The sequence below is a fragment of the Chelonia mydas genome, chromosome 4 (genome assembly GCF_015237465.2).
Source record: "Chelonia mydas isolate rCheMyd1 chromosome 4, rCheMyd1.pri.v2, whole genome shotgun sequence".
In the NCBI taxonomy this organism is placed as follows: domain Eukaryota; kingdom Metazoa; phylum Chordata; order Testudines; family Cheloniidae; genus Chelonia; species Chelonia mydas.
This window is the reverse complement of record NC_057852.1, coordinates 134,159,915-134,183,540: the sequence shown is the minus strand read 5'-3', so window position 1 is coordinate 134,183,540 and position 23,626 is coordinate 134,159,915. Positions and strand designations below refer to the sequence as shown.

The window sequence follows — 23,626 nt, the reverse complement described above, 5'->3', positions numbered from 1 at the left end:
TAGTGCAAATAACCAGAGCCGTGAGTATGCTGTGATAACAGGGGACACTTGGGAGCATAGGAGTTGCTGTATCGGAGCCGACCTTTAGACCTAAGCTGGCTCGCCAAAGTAAATAAAACCAATTGTCCTACTTTGCTTGGGGGAGGGCTAACCTCGCAATGACACCCTGGGCGAATGAAACCTCCCACTGAGACCCCCAGCATGGTCTGACCCTTTGTGTCCGAGCTGCTATGAACAGATCAGACGCACATGTCACTTTCCATTGAGGATCTCCAGGGTGGGATCTCCAGGCCCAGATTATTGTCACACGGCTCTTCCTTGTGATTTTTCTTCTTCCCTTGCATTCAGAATATTGGCCTTCTCTTCTAATAAACAACGCCCATAGCTAGTATTGGATCAGATTCTCCAGTAATAACCAGTAGGGTGATCAAAATAAAGGAATTTCAGTTTTTTTAATCGAAATGATTTCATATTGATGAGGTGCTGGATTAAGTTAAACATTATTGAATTAACTAGTGATTGAAATGAATAGAAAACCTGGTGTTGTCATCAAGTATAACATTTTTCAGAGTAGCAGCCGTGTTAGTCTGTATTCGCAAAAAGAAAAGGAGGACTTGTGACACCTTAGAGACTAACAAATTTATTTGAGCATAAGCTTTTGTGAGCTACAGCTCACTTCATCGGATGCATTCAGTGAAAAAAAAAAAATTGTCATCCTCCCAGAAACCCAATTCAGACAAAATCTAGAGTGACCTGTTCTAGGGCTTTGTATTTTATGGGTTGGCCATGTCTTCAGGATCTGGTTGAGTATGGATTGCGATGTCCTTGGGGCGCACATCTAGATGTCTGACGAGGACCATAACCAGAGATTGAGGATAAAAAGTACATCCTAATCTTTACACCAACACACACACACACACACCCCGTGCATGATGGGGCAGAACTTTGGGAGCTTAGTTAGCATAGTTCGGGTGCTTGTGTAGTGCAGACGTGATCAATAAAGGTCATAAACCTAAAGTTTCAAATGACTAGTGATTTTGGGTACCCAATTTGAGACACTTTTAAAGAGGGCCTGATTTCCATAAAGTGCTGACCAACTGCCCTCTGAAAACCTAGCCCATTTAATATCTGTCATGTTGAGGACCCAAAAAATGAGGGATCCAAAATCACTATTTGTTTTTGAAAACACAGGCCATAGTTTATCACTCCAGAGGCTCAAAGCCTTGATTTAAAGAATTTTCCCCTGTGACCTGGGATGCAGCCATGAGGTCACCTCTTTGGCCAATCACTTAGTATGAAGATGTTCCAAGTGAGATGCCTGCATTGAAGAGAGGAGGGAGATAGACTCCTGGGGCTGGAGGTTCAGGACTGGTGCATCCACACCTAAAACACTCTGGCTACATTTGATGCTGGTACATATGAGGGAATTCAGAGGAAAGCCACACAAATGTTTACCAGGCTGGAGAAACCGACATAGGAGGAAAGAGAGAGAATTAAATACCAATAGCTTGGCTTCAGCAATAACGAGGAGGAACAAGATAAGCATCTGCAAGCGTATGAAGGGTAAACAGCCAAAGGGGACAGGGCTTGTTTAGGGTGATCAAAGGGAGAATGTTTAGGGAAAAAGAGAGTAAAAATTTGTAAAGGAAAATTTTAGTATGACTGTCATGGGGGGAAAGCTTTTTATTCCACAGCCTCCTACAGCTCACATGTAGTCTCTCCAGGGAGGTGGTGGAAGTTCCATTGCTTAGGACATTTCAAACCATACTGGAAAATGTACTGGAGGGAACAATTCCACCCAAGCCCTGTGATGGACCAGGTGGGACCTCCATGGAGGAATGTTCCATCCCCAGTGACTGTTGTTTTGACCTGAGAGTATTGCAGCAGTGACTCGGTAGCTGGCTCACCTTAAACCTATCAGACCCCAGTAGACTGCTGTTGGGCAGCGCTGCAACACATACCTGCTACAGCACACGTCCTGCTCCTCCAGCTCCGGGGAGCACAGACCTCAAGATCCCCAGATGGAGAGGAACCAGAGCCGTTCTGCTGCATGGGGACAGACAGGATTTGGGGAGCCTATGCAGCAGGGCTTCCTGCATGCTCTTGCCCATAGAGGCACACAGAACTGGGCAGGGGCAGATGAGGGGAGGAGCAGAGTCAGTGGATCTGCTGCTAGCGGAATCCACCAGCCGTTGCTTCCCACAGGAGAAGCAGGGTCTCAACCGCCATGGGAGTTAACACAGTCACAGGAGCAGGTGCAGACCAGTAGCTGTCCTGCTCCGCGGGCTGGGAGGGGGAGTATTCCTGCCCCAGCGCACACAGCCCAAGTGCTCAGAGACACATTTGCTCCTCTGTGTTCAGTGCTCAGCGAAGGGGAAATAGTAAATAAAGGCAATCCAGTAACTCTCTCCTTTTCCTCTCTTTCAGTGCCACTGACTCATGCCTCAACTTCACCTCTGAGTTGCCATGGCCAAGTTAGAGACGGTGTCTGCTCTTAGTGACCCAAGCTACCAGAGCCAGGACACCTTCCCCTCGTTTGCCTCCAGGCCCTCTGAATCTGCCTCCCAAAACACTATGGGAAGCGTGGGCAGCGGAGTCGCCAATGAGCAAGAGTTTGCGATGAAGAGCGTGGGAACCAGGACTCAGAGCAGCAGCAGGCAGGCTGATGGCTCACGGAATGGCTGTTCCACGCGGGAGATCTCTAACCGTTACTCTGGGGAGGAGAAGACCTACAAGTCAGAGAAGATCTCCAACTCCCTCTACATCAATGGGGACCTGCGCAAGAGTGAGAAGATGAAGACAGACATTTGTGGGAATGTTACCACCAACAACGAGAAAAACCTGCCACCTCCTCCCCAGTACAGAGAACCCAGTAACCCACCAAAGATATTGCCAGTCTCTGGCAAATTGGACCAGGTAAGATTCCGATATACCTTGGTGCCCTGTGACGCTTGCAGGGCGTAAGTCCAGTGATGCAAATCCAGAGAGTGAAGCAGAGAGAACAGGACAGGTCTTGGTCTGTAATTCTCAGTGGTCTCAGGAGGCTAAGCAGAGTAAAACTCTACCTTCTGGGACCTCGTGGGATTGGTAATGAGTCTTTCACTGCTAGGCTACCCAAGTCAGAGTTAGGTCCAGATTTTTAAAGGTATTTAGGCGTTCTTAGCATTGCAATGTCTCTGTGAGTTAGGAGCTGAAATATTTTCAAAAGGGATTTAGGCACTTAGGAGCCTGTGCAGGTGTCACAGATGTATGCCTCCATGTAAAAAGAGTTGGCTAGTGGCAACAGGGAAGCTAGACTCTTATGGGTCAGGCCTGGCTGTGAAACCTCAGACAAGTCCCTTCACCTTGCTGTGCCGAACTGATACTTGAAGTATTTTGAGATGCTCCAGTGAAAGGCTCTATGTGGGTCCAATCCAAAGCTTATTGACGTCAGTTGAAAGACTCCCATTAATTTCAGGTTTCAGAGTAGCAGCCGTGTTAGTCTGTATTCACAAAAAGAAAAGGAGGACTTGTGGCACCTTAGAGACTAACAAATTTGTTTGAGCATAAGCTTTCATGAGCTACAGCTCACTTCATCGGATGCATTCAGTGGAAAATATAGTGGGGAGATTTATATACGTAGAGAACATGAAACAATGGGTGTTACCATACACACTGTAACGAGAGTGATCACTTAAGGTGAGCTATTACCAGCAGGAGAGCGGGGGTGGGGGACTTTTTGTAGTGATAATCAAGGTGGGCCATTTCCAGCAGTTAACAAGAACGTCTGAGGAACAGTGGGGCGGGGGAATAAACAAGGGGAAATAGTTTTACTTTGTGTAATGACCCATCCACTCCTAGTCTCACTGCTATGGGTACCCGCATGGCCCCACAGTATGCCAACATTTTTACGGCTGACTTAGAACAACGCTTCCTCAGCTCTCGTCCCCTAATGCCCCTACTCTACTTGTGCTACATTGATGGTATCTTCATCATCCAGACCCATGGAAAAGAAGCCCTTGAGGAATTCCACCATGATTTCAACAATTTCCATCCCACCATCAACCTCAGCCTGGACCGGTCCACACAAGAGATCCACTTCCTGGACACTTTGGTGCTAATAAGCGATGGTCACATAAACACCATCCTATACCGGAAAATTACTGACTGCTATTCCGACCTACATGCCTCCAGCTTTCATCCAGACCATACCACACGATCCATTGTCTACAGCCAAGCTCCACAATACAACCGCATTTGCTCCAACCCCTCAGACAGAGACAAACACCTACAAGATCTCTATCAAGCATTCTTACAACTACAATACCCACCTGCTGAAGTGAAGAAACAGATTGACAGAGCCAGAAGAGTACCCAGAAGTCACCTACTACAGGACAGGCCCAACAAAGAAAATAACAGAACGCCACTAGCCATCACCTTCAGCCCCCAACTAAAACCCCTCCAACGCATCATCAAGGATCTACAGCCTATCCTGAAGGACGACCCGTCACTCTCACAGATCTTGGGAGATAGGCCAGTCCTTGCTTACAGACAGCCCCCCACGTGAAGCAAATACTCACCAGCAACCACACACCACACAACAGAACCACTAACCCAGGAACCTATCCTTGCAACAAAGCCCATTGCCAACTGTGTCCACATATCTATTCAGGGGACACCATCATAGGGCCTAATCACATCAGCCACGCTATCAGAGGTCGTTCACCTGCACATCTACCAATGTGATATATGCCATCATGTGCCAGCAATGCCCCTCTGCCATGTACATTGGTCAAACTGGATGTCTCTACATAAAAGAATAAATGGACACAAATCAGACGTCAAGAATTATAACATTCAAAAACCGGTTGGAGAACACTTCAGTCTCTTTGATCACTTGATTACAGACCTAAAAGTTGCAATTCTTCAACAAAAAAACTTCAAAAACAGACTCCAACGAGAGACTGCTGAATTGGAATTAATTTGCAAACTGGATACAATTAACTTAGGCTTGAATAGAGACTGGGAGTGGATGTGTCATTACACGAAGTAAAACTATTTCCCCTTGTTTATTTTCCCCACACACCCCCACTGTTCCTCAGACCTTCTTGTCAACTGCTGGAAATGGCCCACCTTGATTATCACGACAAAAAGTTTTTTCCCTCCCCCTCTCCTGCTGGTTATAGCTCACCTTAAGTGATCACTCTCTTTACAGTGTGTATGGTAACACCCATTGTTTCATGTTCTCTATGTATATAAATCTCCCCACTGTATTTTCCACTGAATGCCTCCGAAGAAGGGAGCTGTAGCTCACAAAAGCTTATGCTCAAATAAATTTGTTAGTCTCTAAGGTGCCACAAGTCCTCCTTTTCCATTAATTTCACTGAGCTTTGGATTGGACTTTATCAGAGCAAATAATTGCCATCACTAACGTTTTTTCCATACTAGTCCAAGGGCTTACTTTAGTGTTCAATCAAAGGGGGTATATTCCTTTTAAAAACACACCCTTATTGACTAAAGAAAAGTCTTTCAAAACATAGTCTGACTCAAGAAATAGCACCATGGAACTTGAAGATAACGCTCAACAAAGAGCAATTTCTATCTGGGCTATTAAACAACTCCAACCCATGGGAGGATGACACCTTTTTCTCTTACAGAGAAGAAAATGGTGATCACCTGAATAGAGCGTAAAAGGATAATGGTAGGATCTTGGAATAAATCCTGATTCAGTTCAGTCACAGAACGAGAGAGATTGAGAGGGGGAGGGGAGTGCTTTGAGCTCAGCACTGGCAGGAGTTACTCATGATGTCCATCAAATATGAAATCAAAAAATCTACAAGTGTCTTTCAAAGTTGAGCAGTAGAAAACCATGAGGCCTGATTCTTAGCTGGGGTAAGTCAGTGTTGCTCCACTGACTCTAACGAAGCCTATAGAGTTACACTGATTTACCCCAGTTCTGGATCCGGCCCGTGATCTTTTGTGTATTGTTACAAAGCCTCCTGGCTACGTTTGATGTGTGATTCTTTTTTCCTTTGCAGAGCAATGAGCCCTTAGTTAGACCTTCAGCCTTTAAACCAGTAGTTCCTAAAAACTTCCATTCCATGCAGAATCTCTGCCCGCCGCAGAACAATGGAATAACCGAAAACAGAAAGAGCTTGAATCACACCAACAGCAATAGCCCGTCTGCTGGCAAAAGCGGACTGGAGAAGACCAGCCTTAATAGGACTACAAACCAAGTGGGAGGTCTTTCTGATTCTGGCCGTAACTCTTTGACGAGCTTGCCCACTTACGGGACGGGCTACAGTCAGCACGTTGGCCCAATGAGTGCTTCAACTAGTCACATAAACCGCATTGGCACAACCTATGTAGATAAGAACACAGTGGGATACAATGGAATATCTACCTCAGACAGTGGACGGTCTTCAAGCAAGAGTACTTCTTCTTTCAATAGACTCAACCATCTGAACGAAACAATGCCTTTCCACTCACCCTCGACAGATGACGTTATCCAGGACCTGGAGGACAGGCTGTGGGAGAAGGAGCAGGAGGTCCTGCAGATGAGAAGAAACCTGGACAAAAGCGAGGCTGCCATCTTCCAAGTGTTTGAGGAGAAGCAAAAAATCTGGGAGCGTGAAATGGAGGACCTCAGGCAAAATTATGCAAATAAACTGCAGCAGGTCTCCAAGAAGGCCCAGAGGGCTCAACAGGCCTTGCAGCTCCAGATCTTCAAGCTCCAGCAAGAGAAAAAAAAGCTCCAGGATGATGTGGGGCAACTTCTCCAACAGCGAGAAGAGCTGGAGAAAAAATTTGTGGCTTTCAAGAAAGAACAGGCAGAGTTTCTTCCCAAGATTGAAGAAACCAAGTGGGAGGTAAGGGCCCAGAAAAATAACAGCATTACACTAGTTACACCCGTGCCTGGGGAGCGAAAGCATCAGTCCGCGTTAACACAGATCCCAATCCACCAAAGCACCAGAACACTAATTTCAGGGGGGCTTCTGACATGCCTAAAGCCAAATACATGATCAAGTGCTTTGCTGGATCAAGGCCCTAGCAGCAAAACATTTAGTTAGTCAAGTACAACAAACTCAGATAAAATCCTCCGTGTAGAATAGACTGAAGGACACCTTGCCCAAAGACGTTAGCAATCTGGGCATGAATAAATAATTGCTAACCACCAAAGATTAGTAGACGTGTTGTGCTTATGGCCACAGCAGAACAGTGGGACTCCAGCCTACTGGGTTCTCTTCCCAGCCTGCCTATCCTTAAGTCATAGAACCTCTCTTTGCACCTTATTTTCCCCAGTGGGACGATAATACCATGGGGATGTTTTGAGCTAGGGTTCATGAAGCATTTTGGGGTCCTCTGATTTTAGAAGTTCATGAACTGGTGGGAAAAGATATGGGGGTCCCCATTGTGCCCGTTTGCCTTTTATCTCTGTCAACGTCTTTTACCTTACTCCCGTTGGTGGCGGAGAGGTTGTGAGAATGGCACAACCACCCTCAATAACTGGTGCAAATTATTATTATCCTTGTTACATCCGGATTTGGAGGCTTCTTCTGATCTGTTCTATGGCATGTGGTAATACAGCCAAGGCTTCGTCCACACACCGAGTTGCTCTGGATTAACAAAAGCTGTGACCTCTTCTTAAACTGATTTTAGTTAAACCGACGCAACTTTGTACGTGCACTCTCTTTAGTTGGGTTAAATCTGGTTTATATTGGTTCAGCTGGTAGGTGGCAGCTAAGCTGATGTTTGTCAGGTTTAAACTGATGTGTGTCCACATAGTTTGCACCATTGTAAGTAAATCAGTTTTTAAACCGATTTCAACTAAACTGGCGGAACTTCTGTGTTTAAACAAACCCTTGAATTCACAGCTCATATGCTTTGTTTTTTAATTTATGAGAGAGAGAATTGGCAGTGATGCCTGTAGTTAAGGCTTCCTAACCCTTTCCATTATCAGACCCAGTTTTCAGTTGCTGACACGTTTACCAAATTTTAACAGTTCAGGCTGAAATTTTCCATTCCTGGTCTCTGCCTCAGGCTGACTTCATTTTTATAAGTGAGTTTCAGCCATTTCCAAGAACAACGTTTGCCGAAAGGAAGTAGTTTTCCCAATGTTAACATATTTGCCCTAATTAGGGTTGCCAACCCTCCAGGATTCTCCTGGAGCCTCCAGGAATTAAAGTTTAATCTTTAATTAAATATTATGTCATGTGATGAAACCTCCAGGAATATGTCCAACCCAAATAAGCAACCCGAGCCCTAATGTTGCTTTGGGTTTTTTTGAAGAGTTCTATCACCTCCATGCACTGGAGTGGGAACAAAAAGATTTAGAAGGGGGATAATTCTGGGGTCAAGGAGTTCCCCCCTGCTCACCCCAAGAAAAGCCACTCTGATTTGGCCAAGTTATAAGCCACTGAAAATTGCCTTTTGCACATGTTGTGCTCTTGTGAATAGCTCTTGCTTGCTCTTCCAGGTGTGCCAGAAGGCTGGTGAGATCTCACTACTCAAGCAACAACTGAAGGATTCCCAAGCTGACGTCTCTCAGAAACTGAATGAGATAGTGGGGCTGCGGACTCAGCTCAAAGAAGGTAAGAACTTCCTGAGAGAGAAGGAGGAGCAGATCACCACCCTGAAAGACTCCTACAGCTCCAAGACTGTTAACCTGGAGATCTGCGAGAATGAGCTGCAGAGAAAGATGAATGAGGTGCAGATGCTAAGGGAAAAACTCAACCACTGTGAGCTGGAGGTCTCTGGCCTGAAGCAGACGCTGGCCAGCATGGGGCACCATGGCCATTTCAATGCAGAGCTCACCGAGAAACTAAGGGACCCCTTGGCCTGTGAGAGCGATGAGGCCAAGATGAAGCGCCAGAACGAGGACAGTGTCATTGCCCTGAAGAAGGAGGTGGAGCGGCTCCAGACGGAGCTGAAGCTGGAGCGCCAGCAGCGGGAGCAGCAGGTGATGGACTTTGAGGAGGAGCGGCGCACGTGGCAGGAGGAGAAGGAGAAGGTGATCAAATACCAGAAGCAGCTACAGCTGAACTACGTGGAGATGTACCAGAAGAACCAGCTCCTGGAGCACAAGGTGAATGAGATGACCACCAAGGCCACCAGCCCGCCTTACACCGAGGAGAAAAAACCATGGACTCCATCCAGGCTGGAGCGCATAGAGTCCACTGAGATCTAACACGGGACCAAGTCAATAAAAGTAATTTTTATTACTGTGCATGTACTGCCTACTCCTGCCAGCGATCTTCCTAAGGATAATGTGCTTTTTCACCAGAGGTGTGAATGCACAGAACCCCCCACCCTTACTCTCTTCCTCAGTGCTCTGTAAGTAAACTAACCGTGGGTGTACATTGTTATACTATTGATGATGCTACATCAGTTTCTCCTAGTACAGCTAGGAAGGGCCCAGTGGCCCTTTTGGAACCTGCCGTGACTGTTACTTCTCTATATGCTGCCATCCCTTCCACCATCATCAACTCCCCTGCCCTGTGCATTTGTTCCTCCCCCCCGCCCCTCCCTATCAGTTCATGCAGCAAAACAGTGCAAAGTGACAGGGTTTTTCAGGGCATTTTAGCCACATTGGCTAACAGAGCAAAGCTCTTGGGATCAGAAGAACCGTGCAGTTCAGCACGTCACAGTATCCTATCTCCACAATACTTGTCTGACAGCCTAATCCAATGAAGTCAGTAGGAGGCTTGCCATTGACTTCAGTGAAACCAGGCTTTGACCCTATTCCGATAGGTCTCTATAGCAAATGCATTGCTAACAATTGCCAAGGTCCATGATGTCACTAGGGGTTAGAATAAGCCAGTTGAGGTACAATGAGCCGACACCAACCGCTGCCCAAAATGACCCGAGAGTTGCATTTGAGGTTCCGAATAAATGCTGTGCTTTCGCTTTGCTATTTACATTCCCGTCCCCTTCCACTTCTTGGCAATGACCAGGACTAGAAGCAGAAATGGCAAATTGTAGCAAACCCCACTGTTTTTCCTGTATTTCTGGCCTGGCCAAGATAAGGAATCCCCAGTGATTCAGGCAGCAATTCCCAGTCCTCAGGAGAGATCCCAGAGGAAAGAACTTGGACTAAGCTTCAGAGAAGCATTCAAACTCCTTCCATGTTTGTCCAAACCAGAAATTAACGCGTGGGGGATGCCAGGTGGCGACACTATCCCATTCCCAAAGAAAGGTGCCAGGGTTGCATTTCCTCTTGCCGTTGTTCCCTGTCGAGGTGGCCTAGTTACAAAAGGGCCTCAGGAAACCACCCACACATTTGCAGACTCTGCTCTGCTAGTGAACAAGCATCAGCACCCTGTATAGATGTGGCAGGAGTTAAGACCCTCGCATAGGAAGTAAGTTAGGCCCCAGTTCAACAAAGGCCTCAGCTAGGCATGTGCTTAAGAACCATACTGAGTCGGGGCCGTAGGAAAATCCTAGGGGTCCAGTTCTGCCTGCAGATGCAGGTGCACAATCGCCAAGTCTCACACCTGGACCCAAGGGCAGCATTCAGCCATAAATGGGCCTGATTCTGTCTCCTACTAAGGATGTGTCACACCCTTCCGGAAGTGTAAAGGGGTCTTCAAGTGGGACTCAGTCGGAAGCAGTGGTGTGCAGGAGACTCAGTGTAACTCAGGAGGAGGCCCGGTGTCCTTTCCAGAGGGAGAGCTAGAAGGAACAAAGGGTGTAGAATGAGCAGCGACACAAAGCCCTACACGGTGATTTCAATGAGAGTTCAGGCCCAAGCGTGTACTGAGCGAGAAAGGCAGGATGAGAGGCTCAGCACTGGGAAAAGAGCAGCCGAGAAAAGCATGGAAGCTGCTTATTTTCCATATGTCCCCTTAGCTGAGCTCTCACTACGAGCTGGTGGCTCACAATTCCTCGGGGGGGGTGGGGGGGGGTTGAACTTTGGTTGGGATTTAGAACATCTTGGGGAAAGCCCAGCAGTCAGCAAGCAGGGCTCACTGGAGAATGGGGAAACTGACCAGTTCTCAGGGAGTTTGTCTGTTGTTTTCCCAGCTGACTTTGCCCTTTGAGCTCGCGCCAGCAGGGACCAGCATGGGCTACGGGTGGTGCTGGTGGATGACAATGGTCGCTGTTGCTGTACAAGTGAAGGCATCTAGCGGGATGACCTGTCGCAGCCTGTCCTGGGAAACAGCAATTGATCTTGAGGGCTCCTCAGTTTTCCCCCTGCTGCTCTTGTGCTAGGGGAGGCAAAGAAAATATATGGCATCACTCGGGCAAAAACTAAAGCAAATACCTGTGAAACTGGCTGTCCCAGAGACGAACCCAAGCCAGCTGCCTCAGAAACGGCCTTTGATTGATGGCCAAATGGCACTGTCCTGGTCTTGGGGTGGGCTATGTAGGACAAGGAGTGGGCCTGGCTCTTGGAGATGGGGTTCACATACTGAATATACCGGGTGGGCCTGATGCAAAGCCCAGTAGAAAGAGTCTCATTGACTTAACAGGCTTTGGATGAGGCCCTAAATCAGTTTCTGCTCCGTTGAAGTCAATGGAATGACTCCAGTATAACATCCTTGTGAGAGAGGAGTCAGGCTCTGGCCGTGTTCCCTGTAGCCCAGTTATGGGAGCAGAAGCACTTACAGTAGGAGGGAGATTGACGTCAGTGGGAGCAAGATCAGTGGCAAAGCTCCCAGTCATATGAAGAGGAGCAACCTTAGCCACCGTCATCTCTGTCTACAGAGCCAGGACGGTGTGGAAGGGGGCATTGCTTCCCAGCCACCATCCATCGACAAGGGCTTCAGCAGGGCACATTATTGCATTCCAGTCTTAGCAATGGACGAGACCTGGCATTAGCATTGCAAGCTTGATTTCTCGCTGTGCTGCCCATTTTTAGTGGCGCAATCGTGTCCCTGCTCAGGTTTCCAGGTGCCAGTCGTTAATCCGCCCCCAGCCAGGCAGCAGAGTTGGCCATAACAAGTGCTGCTTGAGGGTGCACAGGGCTGAGGCTGTGTGCACAGAGCAGCATGCAGACACCAGCGACTAGGACTCAGCTAGAACATTGGACCTGGCGCCGTTTCCAGGCCAGGGCGTTTTCCCTCCCCGGTGCCTGCAGTTACAGTTCCTGGAGAGCTGCAGCCTGGCTTTCAGCAGCAGGCAGTGCAATTCCACAGGCAAACGTTCTGTGCACCCGGAGTGGGGCGTGTCTAATCTGCATGTTGGCCTGTTGGAGCCATACCTGGGCCACATGGGTCTGCAAATGCCTAGTTTGTGTGCGAAGGCTGAATTAAGCGTGTACGAAATTAGGCCCTATTTCTGTCCTTTTAAATTAGCTGGGCCAGTTCCTCAGCTGGCGTAAAGCAGAGTAACTCCCTTGACTTGAATGGAGCTGGCCACCCGGCTACCCTGTGAGGGCTGGATCCTGCAAAGTGCTGAGCACCCTGAGTCCCCATCAGTCAGCGTGACGGGCTGAGTGCCCTAAACCCTCAGAGTTAGGCTTCTTCATGAGTTAAGCGATGGGGGGGGGGGTCTGATTTCTGTTTGTGTGAGCTGGGGCAAGCCACCTTGCTATGCCTCAGTTTCCCCATGAATTGAACCAGGATAACCATCCTTCCCTACCTTGCAGGGATGAATTTATTCCTGTTCCCAAAGGCCTCTGAGCTCCTTGGATGGAAGGGAAAAGGGCTGAGCAACTACAAATATTTTTAATAGGTTTCAGACCAACCTTACATGTCATTTTTCAGGCCATCATTTAACGAGACGATGTTTAGGGGAACGGGATCCGCACTCCGAATGGGATGAGCCCCAGGACCTGTTACAGCTCCTCCATTACTAGGGGTGAAATTCTGGTTCAAATGAATTCGATGGCAATACTCCCACTGAATTCAGTGGTGCCAGGAGTTCCCCCTATCATTCTAAAGGGCCCCAATCAGCCTTTGAGAATGTTCACACCCCTGATGTTAACCTGTGTTAGCATCAGCTAGCAGTTCACATTGTTGCCGTCTACCCACTCAATACATACCTGAGATTCCTACTGATGCCTAACAAGTGCAGAACAGACCCTGATTGCAGATTTACGTGTTCTGCAGGCTTGAAACATTCCCTAAATAAAGAGTGATCTAATGAGATCAATAGTACACTTCCTGAAAGCTCCTTCAGGGTATGTCTACACAGCAAAGAAAAACCCGCTGCTAGCCCGTGCCAGCTGACTCAGGCTTCGGGGTGGGAGCTTGGGCTGTGGGGCTGTTTCACTGCTGTGTAGAATTCGGACTTGGGGTGCAGCCTGGGCTCTAGGACCCTGTGGGGGTCCCAGAAGTCTATACAGCAATGAAAGAGCCGAGTCCCATGAGCCAGAGTTGGCTGGCACACCCAGAGGTGTCTAGTTGCTTTGTAGATATACCCTAGGTGTGTCCCAGAGTAGGGAGGCCAACAATCCATGCATTAAAAAGCCCCTAAATGCATATTTATCCAATGCATTGTAGCATCCCAGATCTTTGAGTAAACAGGCAGGTGGTGTGTTTTAAGACCACCCTTAATGTCCATTGTCCACCGTTGATCGGGGGGGGGAGGGGGTGAAGATTCTGGGCCAGAACCTCAGCTACTGTAAATCAGTGTCACTCCACTGAAATCGGAGCTAGACCAGCTGAGGATCTGGCGATGTTTAAGAGACATTAAGGCTGTGATAGGAATCAGCCAGTGCAAAGGGAAATCCAAGAAAAAGCTGAACCTTGAACACTCCACCGCCCCTTCCTTAACTGGCTCTGTTTTCTATGCAAATTAGCCAGACACTTTAACAAGCCAGACTCAGCAAAGTCACCATTTCTACAGGGTGATGGTGCTGCAGATTGTTCTTTGTGTATGACGCCCACCCGTGTGTTGCCATTACAAGAGGGTAGCTGAGGGCCCCTTTTGAGGTTGCCCCCTTTTGAGGTTACTTACCCCGTGAATCCTGTAGGCAGATGTTTTGCCGAAATGCCAGCAAGTGCACAATCCCATTCCCTTCCTTTCCCTGAGTCCCCACCAAAACTGTTGGGTGGAAAATGGACTCATTCTGCTGGACACACTGCCGATTTTAGGGACCACAGAGCCACTTAAGGACAGGAGAGAGTGTTGTGCAGAGAGTTTCCACCTTACAGGCGGAAAGTGCCTGTTCCCACCCCTCTGGTCGTGTGTCGTTACCTTTCTTCCTGCAGATATGTCACCTTGGATTGGGATCTACTCAGATCTCTTAAACTACGCAGCTCTGAGCCCTCCATTCCTTCGGTGGGAGAGCCGCACTGAATACCCGAGGTGCACTCAGAAGTTAGGCTGGTGATTCAGGAAAGGGCATTCTTCCCTCCCAGGTCAGCACGGAGCTAATGCCCCAGCGAGCTCCCTGAGGTGCCTCTTGCTGGTGGGTTGCCAAGCAGAAGGTTCTGATCCTTAACGACGCCATTGAAGTCAGGAGGGCAGATCTTTGGCTGATGTGCACCTGCATAACTTCCTTGCCACAGAGCCCCGGACGTACGTTAGCTGAAGATTTGGCTCAAATGAGTTACACTCGTGTAAGGGAGGGAAGAATGGGATCCTTTATTTCTTTATGTGTTTGTTTTTCTTCCATGATTTTGCTTTTATTGCTTTAAGACGTCACACCTGCGTTGCTTTGGCTTGTCTCCAGAGCAGCAGGTGTGTAATGGCTTCACAGCCGTACGGGAAAGGATTAGAGATTAAAACTGCACACCTAGCTATGCCCAGTACTGCTTAGCCTCCACCAATCTACTGACTGGCGATCAACCGCATCGCTGCAAACAGACAAGCAAACAATATCGTTGCTAGCGTAAAACTGTAGGAATATCACTGACGGTTTTCTGTGTGTGAAGTGCTTATTAACGGAAATAGGAACCGAATCATATACTATATGCTGCTAAATTATACAGAGACAAGTGTACTTGGATGTAAATAATGGTCTAGTTCTGTATATATGATTATTAAACAAAACAAAAAAAGAAACTTCTGTGACTTCTATGTGGGTGACTGTAAGAGCAGAAGTCATTTTCAAGAGCTAAGTTCTGGACTACAGGCCTCATCCGACAAGGTGCTCAGCATCCTCGAGCCCCCATTGACTCCAATAGGAATGGGGGGTGTTCTCCATCTCCCTGGATTGGGCCCTTGCTCTCCTGCTTATCTGTGTGTTCCTTCTACCCATTGACAGTCCTGTGGGGAACCTGAGATGTTGACGTCCTGTTGTTGCTTTGGCGCGTGCCTTCCACAAAGCCCACCTAGACAAGGCCATTAAGCTCCCTCCATTCTTCTTCTGAGACTTGGATGCCCAGAAGAAATGCCCAGAGAGGGACAGCCTTTGTAAGATGCCCTGAGATCTCCATCTGAAAGGGGTTAGATAAATATAACGTGCTGCCTGAGAGAGCCCTATTTTGAAAGTGCTATGGGAGAACAAAGAGAGCAGCCTTTCCCCCCTGCCCCCTTGTGCCCCTCGCCTCATAGGAGAGAACTTATTAAATGTCCCTCACAAAGAATAAACTTCCTGGAGGTAGCGACGTCTCACCGACTGATGCGGGGCTCAAGGCCCCAGCAGGCCACGGTTTGGCACAAGGGGCATGCTAGGGTGCTCTGTAGTGATCAGGCTAATGTGTGTGAACTACTGCCCACTGCTGGATGGAATTGGCACTGCGTTATAGGACCTATGCTGTTCGCACCCAGTGGCGATAGGCCATTAGCTTAAGGAGTGAGGAACCGAGCTGCTGGGGCAGGTTTCAGCAGCCAGGATGTGCAGCACAGTGACAACAGTGAAGGCCTGGTTGGCCCCACATTTGATACAGTGCGAAGAATTCTCCTGTTTTTACCCCTGTAGCCTAAGACAAAATCCACACACATGACCACTTCTGCCCCACCAGGACATTTGCCCCCAAGGCCCTTCTCCAAACACCATGGAAGTTGCCCCAGCACATTGCCTGGGACCACCGTGCAAGCACCCCTGAGAGATGTCGCACCTACAAGCCATCGCTCCATCTCCCCTTCCCTTTGGAACTCCTAGCAACTGGCTTGGCAAGCCAGCTGGAGTCAGCCCTTGGCAGGGTGAGTCTCAGTGCCTGCTGTACAGGGGATCGCAGAAAGGCCTGGATCTGCCACTATTAAGGAACTATTGCCCTTCTTTTCTTAGGAACCATCTTCTGTTAGTAATCAGCTGCCTTTGGCAGCTCCTTTGCCATGAAATTATTAGCAGGATCTGCCCTTGTCATCCCCATCTGTGTTTAGAGCTTGACCTATGCTAGCTACGGCCAGTTCAGGATTGCCTCTCTGGGAGCTATGCTTGTCACCTGTTTTCCAGCACAACTATTGATCCCCATGATTTCCCTGTCCAGTGTGTGCAGATATTTCTTGGAACAACTTGTGCTAGCCAATAACATGCTCCGAACTAGTGCCCAAGTAATGTAGTTCTCATGCTCTGCCTATATTTGCCTAGCATGCGCCATTGTCACATGGCTTGTCAGTGAATTAGCTGGGGGCTCAAACAGTGTTACAACTGCAGCCAGCTGGCTGCAACCGTGCTGGAAAACCGTTCCAAACAGAGCAGCAAGCCGCAGTGCAATGCCTCATGCACACCGCAGAGCAGCAAGTGGGGGAGGGATCCCTTAGAACTTCATTTGCCAGATGTTACATATGTACACAGCTGTTGCCACCCCCTCCCCCGCACAGGTCCCACAGATCACTCTTGATCTGAGTGGAAGAGGGAAACAATGACGGTCATGACTACTGCAATGTGGGAACTATTAGCAAACGCCAGCTTGTTAATGGAGACCTCTCTTAGCAGATCAAATGGAAGACAGGGCTCCGGAGCTAAGTTAGACACAGGGTGGTCTATTGGAGACATTGGGGATATGGCTCAAATTGGTAGGTGAGTCTGTTCGTTTAGATCATAAATCCTTGAATATATAATAAAATCCATAGCTTGGCCCAGTGTCAGGCAAGGCACCTGAAGAGCAAGGATTGTACTTCTCTGGATTTGAATGGTTATTTTCTCAGAAGAAATCAATCTTGGCTTTCCCTTACAAAGATATTTGATTGTCGAGCAAGATTTAACTGTAGCTGTTTCCTGCTCCAAATACTGTCAGGCAGAGCCATCCATTCTGATGGGGCCTTTCTTTAGATGCTCCTAATCTCAGACGGTGCGTATAAGAAGCTTTCTTCCCTTGGAGCCAGGACTATGACATTTGGATGAGGGATGGGCCCAAGCTACAGAGTTTGACTCGAGATTGGCGTTTCCCCGGCGTTTGTGTAATACATTGGCCCAAGCCCTGGTTCAGACTCCATCTGAGTAAGTGGGAGTCTTTCCATTGCCTTCCCTGGGCTGTGATTCAGATTTCTGTCAATCAGAATCCCCTAGTATGCATGATCCTGTCTCCCTCTAGGGGCTGGCCCCTGCAACTATAACAGCTTTCTGCTTCTTGCCAGAAGGAGTCCTTTAACTCAGGCGGGAGGGCTTGTGTTTATGGCATTGAAGGTACCAGTTTGATCCCCACTGGCAACCATTGTGTCCATACTTTTACAGCCATAGTTTGCTAGATTCAGATCCAAACAGAGACCGGGGCAGCTCTGAATTTTGGACTGGGATCCAAACTTGGTCAGAATCCAAGTATGGGCAGGTTGGATCCAGAGTATCATTTTGGGCCCATCTCTTAGGAAGACACTGTATTTCTCTAGTCTATAGGGATGGCACCTTGGCTCCTTTTGGATGACTGGAGGAACAAAACCACATGGGCAGCTCTACCCCACTGGTGCAAAATGCCACACCCTAGTAGTGTGCTGAGCAAACCAAATGCCTATGCAGTTTCTTATGTGATGACAGAGTCAGGTTCTGAGCTGGAACCTCTGAAGGGTGTTTTCATTTGCACTTCCTCAGATCTTCTCTAAGTCTGACATTTGCTCTTCTAAAAACTGTGAACTGGGAGCACCCAAGCATGTGGGACCCTGACAGGAGACCTGCCAGGAGTGTGTCCAACCTGCCTTTGCATTTACATTGGGTTTTTTAAATCAAAACTAAATTCCCATGGCTTATTTGCTTGTCTCTGTCTTGTGTCTGTTCCTTTACAGGAACAGTGAGCCAGATCCTCAGCTGCTGGCAGTCCACATAGCTCTGTTGACTTCGGTGGAGAGATGCCAACTTAGGCCAGCTGAGGATCTGGCCTAACGTTGTCTGGGTTCACCAGCAATAAAAACCCCACCGCTGAACAAATTGGAGCCTGGCCGTGCTGGTGGTAGGGGTTGGGTTAGCCGCAGGTGGCTTCTTTGGAATCCACATAGACCTGCAGGCAGCACTTGGGACGGCCCAACTGTAAATGTAAGTCCTGATCTTCTGCAGCTAAGTCCTGACCTTGTGTGTTTTGTTTCTTACTCACTATCTGCTCTTACTGTGAATTCAAACCAGAAGTTCCCCTGTTCCCCTGTGTTCCGTGTTGACTTTTGATGGGTTTCTCTGAACTCCATCTAGTGAGACTTGGAAAAAACATCCACGAAAACATATACTTTCAAAAGAATAAGTTTTAATTAAAACAAACCTAAGCGTGGCTCATGTCCACATTCAGACACCATCGCATTAACTGTGCCTCTGGTAAATGTGTTGAAAGAAAAGAAATTAAAAAACAAAACAAAACAAAAAACCCTGGACTTTTTGTACAGCAAAGATGTATCCATTTAGAAACCTATTGTTGAACCTCCAGCACATTTCACAATCAATGACTAGTCTATTGTACATCCCCATCGGGTTATAATGTTGTGAAGAGTCACTGCCTTTTGGATTTTCTACAGTGTACATATATATATATGTCCATATAGAGATAGGTGTGTATATATATATGTAAAGATCTATATGTATACGTATCTCTAGCTATCTCTCTAGATCAATATCTGACTGTGAAGGGTTTTTATTCCAGCAAAATAAAATGGAGAAAGGCTCCTTTTAAGAATCTGCATTTCTGGCTGGTCTGTATTTTCGTAGATGGAAAGGGGCAGTGGGAGCGAATGGACAGACGCACTCGGCGTTCAGACCTCAGCAGCTGTGTCTGGGGTGGGAGAAGGTCGCAGAGGTTTTAAAAACAAACCACAGAAGAAAGAAACTCTCGCCTGAGCTCGCTCTGAGCTTGTGGCAGTCTGGGTTTTGCTGGCTTTCATTCAATGAATGGATTTGTCAACAGTAGTAGAAGGGGGCCTTCATGCACTGGGTGGGAGAGTATATTATTAACCATTTGGTTACTGGAGAGTCCTTAAGGCACCCAATTCCCATTGAAAGCGGAGCCCCATCTCCCATTTGTGTCTGTGCATCCCGCCACCCCGTCCTTCCCTGATTGACAGATAGGGGCACTGTAGCTCACGAAAGCTTATGCTCAAATAAATTGGTTAGTCTCTAAGCTGCCACAAGTACTCCTTTTCTTTTTGCGAATACAGACTAACACGGCTGTTACTCTGAAACCTGTAGCAAGGAGAAGGCTCATCCAGGCCAGGTCGAGCTAATCCTAATCAGCCCTAGCTCCAGCTTCTGCCCCAGTTGGCGTGTCTGATGTGCGCCACCATCCTTGTTTCTCAAGCTGACCACCCCTCCGGGAGGGAAGGCTGCTAGTAATGTCTCAGCAGAGTGGTTAAGGAAAAAAGGGGACAGGTAGTGAGGGGCCAAAGTCACTGGATTTGACACCAAGGGATTAACAAAGTGATCATTGTTCCTCTGTTCTGCCTGAGAGCCTGAGAGTGGAGCTGCGAGCACTGGGAGGGTCCTGGAATGTTTGTTCTGGAGAGGTTCCTGCCTGCTATTTACTTCAATAGGGTTATTTATTGCCTTCTCCATTCCTTTCCCACCTTTGCTACACTCCACCAGGCTTGAAGAGAGGCCCTACGCCTTCAGTGCATGTTTCTGTCTGACAGCTGTAACACACAACCTCCTGCGATCACTGCCCTTGGGAAGAAAGGACCACCCCCTTTTATGGCTGCAGGTGGGCACAGGGCCAGGCCTGCGTGGATCCAACTGAAGGATCGAGACCTTAATGAGATTCCCTGCTGTCTGTGTGAGGGAGGGAGGGAGAACAACTGTACAGGTAAATGCAATGGTAAAACCCCCAAATTTGCCCAGCAGACCAAAGGGCAGAAGTTGGATCTGAACTCGCTTGTAACTCCTTGAGTAAAACTGACTAGGTCTTAAACTGATGGGATTCCGTCAATAGACCAGCAGGAGGGGAGAAGTGGGGAGGGAAAGGTGAGGGGGTCAGATGAACGGGCTGCTCAACTTGCCACCATCAGTTTGCTGCCCCATTGCCTGATGCCCCACCTGTTCTGTTCAGGTTTTGAGGAGGTGATTTTCGATCCCCCGAATGTCTTTGAAAATTCCCCCCTCTCCCCCACAGCTGCCAGAAGTCCTGTTTTTGCTCAGATTGGGCTGGAGGGAGCCCGGTGCTTGAACACAGAGTGAACACTGGTTGTTCCAGAGGCTGAATAGAAACTCCAGGATGCAGCTTGTCATGTCAGTGTCCCGGCCGCTGCCTTACACTGTCCTAGCTGCGCCAGCTCTGGAAACGTGGGCTCGTGAGCATACGATGAATAATGACTCGCTGGGAGAGGCTGGGTTATAGTAAGGGATAAGTCACTGAAGCCGACAGGTTCTTGCACCCCGGTTACTGCTGTGGTTCAGCCAGCACACTCAGGCAAGAACTTCCAAATCCCAATTCACGGAGATGAGCAAGAGGGACGAGGGGTTTCCCAGAGTCGCCTGGAGGGGCCATCAGATATTCTTGCTCTACCCATGGTGCTAGCAGAGGGTTCTTTTGCCTCAGCCCACTTGCCACCATCACTGTCTGGGTAATCAACATGGCAACATGAAGAGGTATCGATATTGCAACCATCTTGCTCTTCCTCTACTGCTAAATGGAAGGTGGATCCTGACTAGATCCCAAGTAGGTGGGAGAGGGATCCCTGTACAGAAAAGGTTGAGTACCACCGAGCTTCTTTTGGTTATAAGAACTGCTCAACTGTGTCTCATAAGCCCAATACTGCTGATGGGGACCCTCTATTAGCTCAAGTGGTAGGGGCCTGTGCTCACTGAGCTGGAGGAGCTGGGGTCTGTCCCCAGTGTTGCCTTGGAATTCTGCATGGCTGGGGTTTGCAGCATCATGAAAATGCAGAGTCCCAGGTGGGCACAGTGTTTACAGCATGAAGCAACACTCACGTAAATGAATGGGGTGCATCAAACAAAGCAATTAGAAAAAATGGGGGGTGCAGAGCACAAGACTGGGGGCCAGGAATCCTTGAATTCTAACACTGACTCGAACACACAGGGAAGGGGAGCACAGGATTGGGGGCTGGAACAGAGAGGGTCAGAGGGACGGGGAGCACAGGCTGAGGGGGGGTTGGATCTCTGAGGGTCGGGGGAGGAGCACAGGATGGGGGGGTGGATCAGTGAGGGTCGGGGGGAGGAGCACAGGTTGGGGGGGTCGGACTGGTGAGGGTTGGGGGAGGAGCACAGGATGGGGGGGTTGGATCGGTGAGGGTCAGGGGGAGGAGCACAGGTCGGGGGGTCGGATCAGTGAGGGTCAGGGAGAGGAGCACAGGCCGGGGGGTCAGATCGGTGAGGGTCCGGGAGAGGAGCACAGGTCGGGGGGTCGGATCGGTGAGGGTCAGCAGGAGGAACACTGGTTGAGGGTTCGGATTGGTGAGCGTCGGGAAGATGGGGGGGGTGGATCCGTGAGGGTCAGGGAGGAGCACAGGATGGGGGGGGTTGGATCTGTGCACGTTGGGGAGGAGCACAGGATGGGGGGTGGATTGGTAAAGGTCAGGGGAGGTTGGGGAGCCCAGGTCGGGGGGTCAGATCAGTGAGGGTCGGGAGGATGGGAGGGTGGATCGGTGAAAGTCAGGGGAAGTTGGGGAGCACAGGCCTGGGGGCTGGATTGGAGAGGGTCGGCAGGACAGGGAGCACAGGCCATGGGGGGCCTGATCGGGAAGGGTCACAGTTCTCCCTGAAATGAATTTGAAATGTTGGTCCGTTTGCCCGCCCCGTGTTGTGGAACACGACTGGGGAAATCTCACACACACAAGAAGCTGGGATTCACACCCCCTGCACAGGCACATCTCCAGCCTGCGCTACAGGAGAACTCCCCTATAACAGCAATAGTAGATCCTTTATCTTGCCTGTGGGCTGGCATGCTCATTCAGCGACACAAAGCTGGTTCGTTACAACACACACACAAGAGCAGCTCTGATCCTCCGATACCCGCTCCTGGCTCACGTACACCTGCTGGGACGTCACACTGTACGTGAACGGGTGACATGTAGCACCGAATTCCCAGCAACCCGAGCACCTCCGCCATCTTCCAGCCGGTTACAGCTGCTCCCTACCATAGTTATTTCACATGGCAGCAGCTCTACTCAATATCCCCTTCTGCCCCACTGCCCAGGGGGCTGCTGCCCAGCTGACTGTACACTGGCAACGGTCAGGCCTGACGTTGCCATTTCTATTTAAAGCCCCGAAGTCCCTGGCATGGTCTGACTGCCTCAGACCCAGCATGAGCCGCCGTTAGACGTTTCCTCCTGACCTTGCCGCTGGCCGAGGCAACATCTGCACCAGGCTAATGCGGCCTGTCCTAGCCCCAGAAAAGGCAACACATCTGTCTGGAGCAGCTGGTTTCCCCTGGGGCAGTAGTTGGTGCGTGTTATGACTATCAGATGGATGTCCAGGCCTCCCCCATCGCTGCAAATTAATATACCCTGTGATCAATGACTTATACTAGCCACACATCAATGAAGCAACATTACATGGGAGTTTTCATAACATTTTTGACCTCATACGGTGGCGGAATGACGTGACACACTGTGTGGTAGTGCCATGATGCTGGTATGACCCCAGGTAGCAGGGGCGTGACACCATGTGGCACCGGCGTGACGCTGGTATGACCCCAGGTAGCAGGGGCGTGACACCATGTGGCAACGGCGTGACGCTGGTATGACCCCAGGGAGCAGGGGCGTGACACCATGTGGCACCGGCGTGACGCTGGTATGACCCCAGGGAGCAGGGGCGTGACACCATGTGGCACCGGCGTGACGCTGGTATGACCCCAGGGAGCAGGGGCGTGACACCATGTGGCACCGGCGTGACACTGGCATGACCCCAGGGAGCAGGGGCGTGACACCATGTGGCACCGGCGTGACGCTGGCATGACCCCAGGGAGCAGGGGCGTGACACCATGTGGCACCGGCATGATGCTGGCATGACCCCAGGTAGCAGGGGCGTGACACCATGTGGCACCAGCGTGATGCTGGTATGACCCCAGGGAGCAGGGGCGTGACACCATGTGGCACTGGCGTGATGCCAGTGTTAGCCCAGGTGGGGGGGAGGGGGCATGACACCGTGTGGTGTTGGCCTGACGCTGGTGTTACCCAGGGGTCAGCAACGTGTCCGTACACGGACACAAGGGTCCATGGTAAAAATGCTGAGGTCCGTGGTAATTTTTCAAAAAAGGGAATGACTCAATGGCATACCTCCCACCCCCCAATGCCCATCACTAAGTAAACTCATTTTGTCAAGTGTCCGTTCTGCAACATGGTGCCGATCCCTGGTGTTACCCCGTCCCCACATGGCTGAGGCGTGACAAAGCGTGGCAATGGCGTGGCGCTGGCATGACCCCAGGTGGCAAGGGCATGACATGAGGTGGCG

At 49.4% G+C, this 23,626-nt stretch overlaps 1 protein-coding gene across 5 annotated transcripts in view; it reads left to right on the top strand.

Moving 5' to 3' along the window:
* The window catches only part of LZTS3 (leucine zipper tumor suppressor family member 3), a 131,475-nt gene extending 113,440 nt beyond the window's left edge, over positions 1-18,035 (top strand). For 3 of the 5 annotated variants that reach the window (XM_043544908.1, XM_043544910.1, XM_043544909.1), the window contains exons 2-5: positions 4-108; positions 2,428-2,916; positions 6,018-6,848; positions 8,456-18,035. In XM_043544908.1, the coding sequence (XP_043400843.1) occupies positions 2,467-2,916; positions 6,018-6,848; positions 8,456-9,166 (1,992 nt within the window). In that variant the 5' untranslated portion in view covers positions 4-108; positions 2,428-2,466 and the 3' untranslated portion in view covers positions 9,167-18,035. The remainder of the gene's footprint in view (positions 1-3; positions 109-2,427; positions 2,917-6,017; positions 6,849-8,455) is intronic. The other 2 variants (XM_037898347.2, XM_043544911.1) reach the window with 1 other exon arrangement.
* The last annotated feature ends 5,591 nt before the right edge of the window (positions 18,036-23,626 follow it).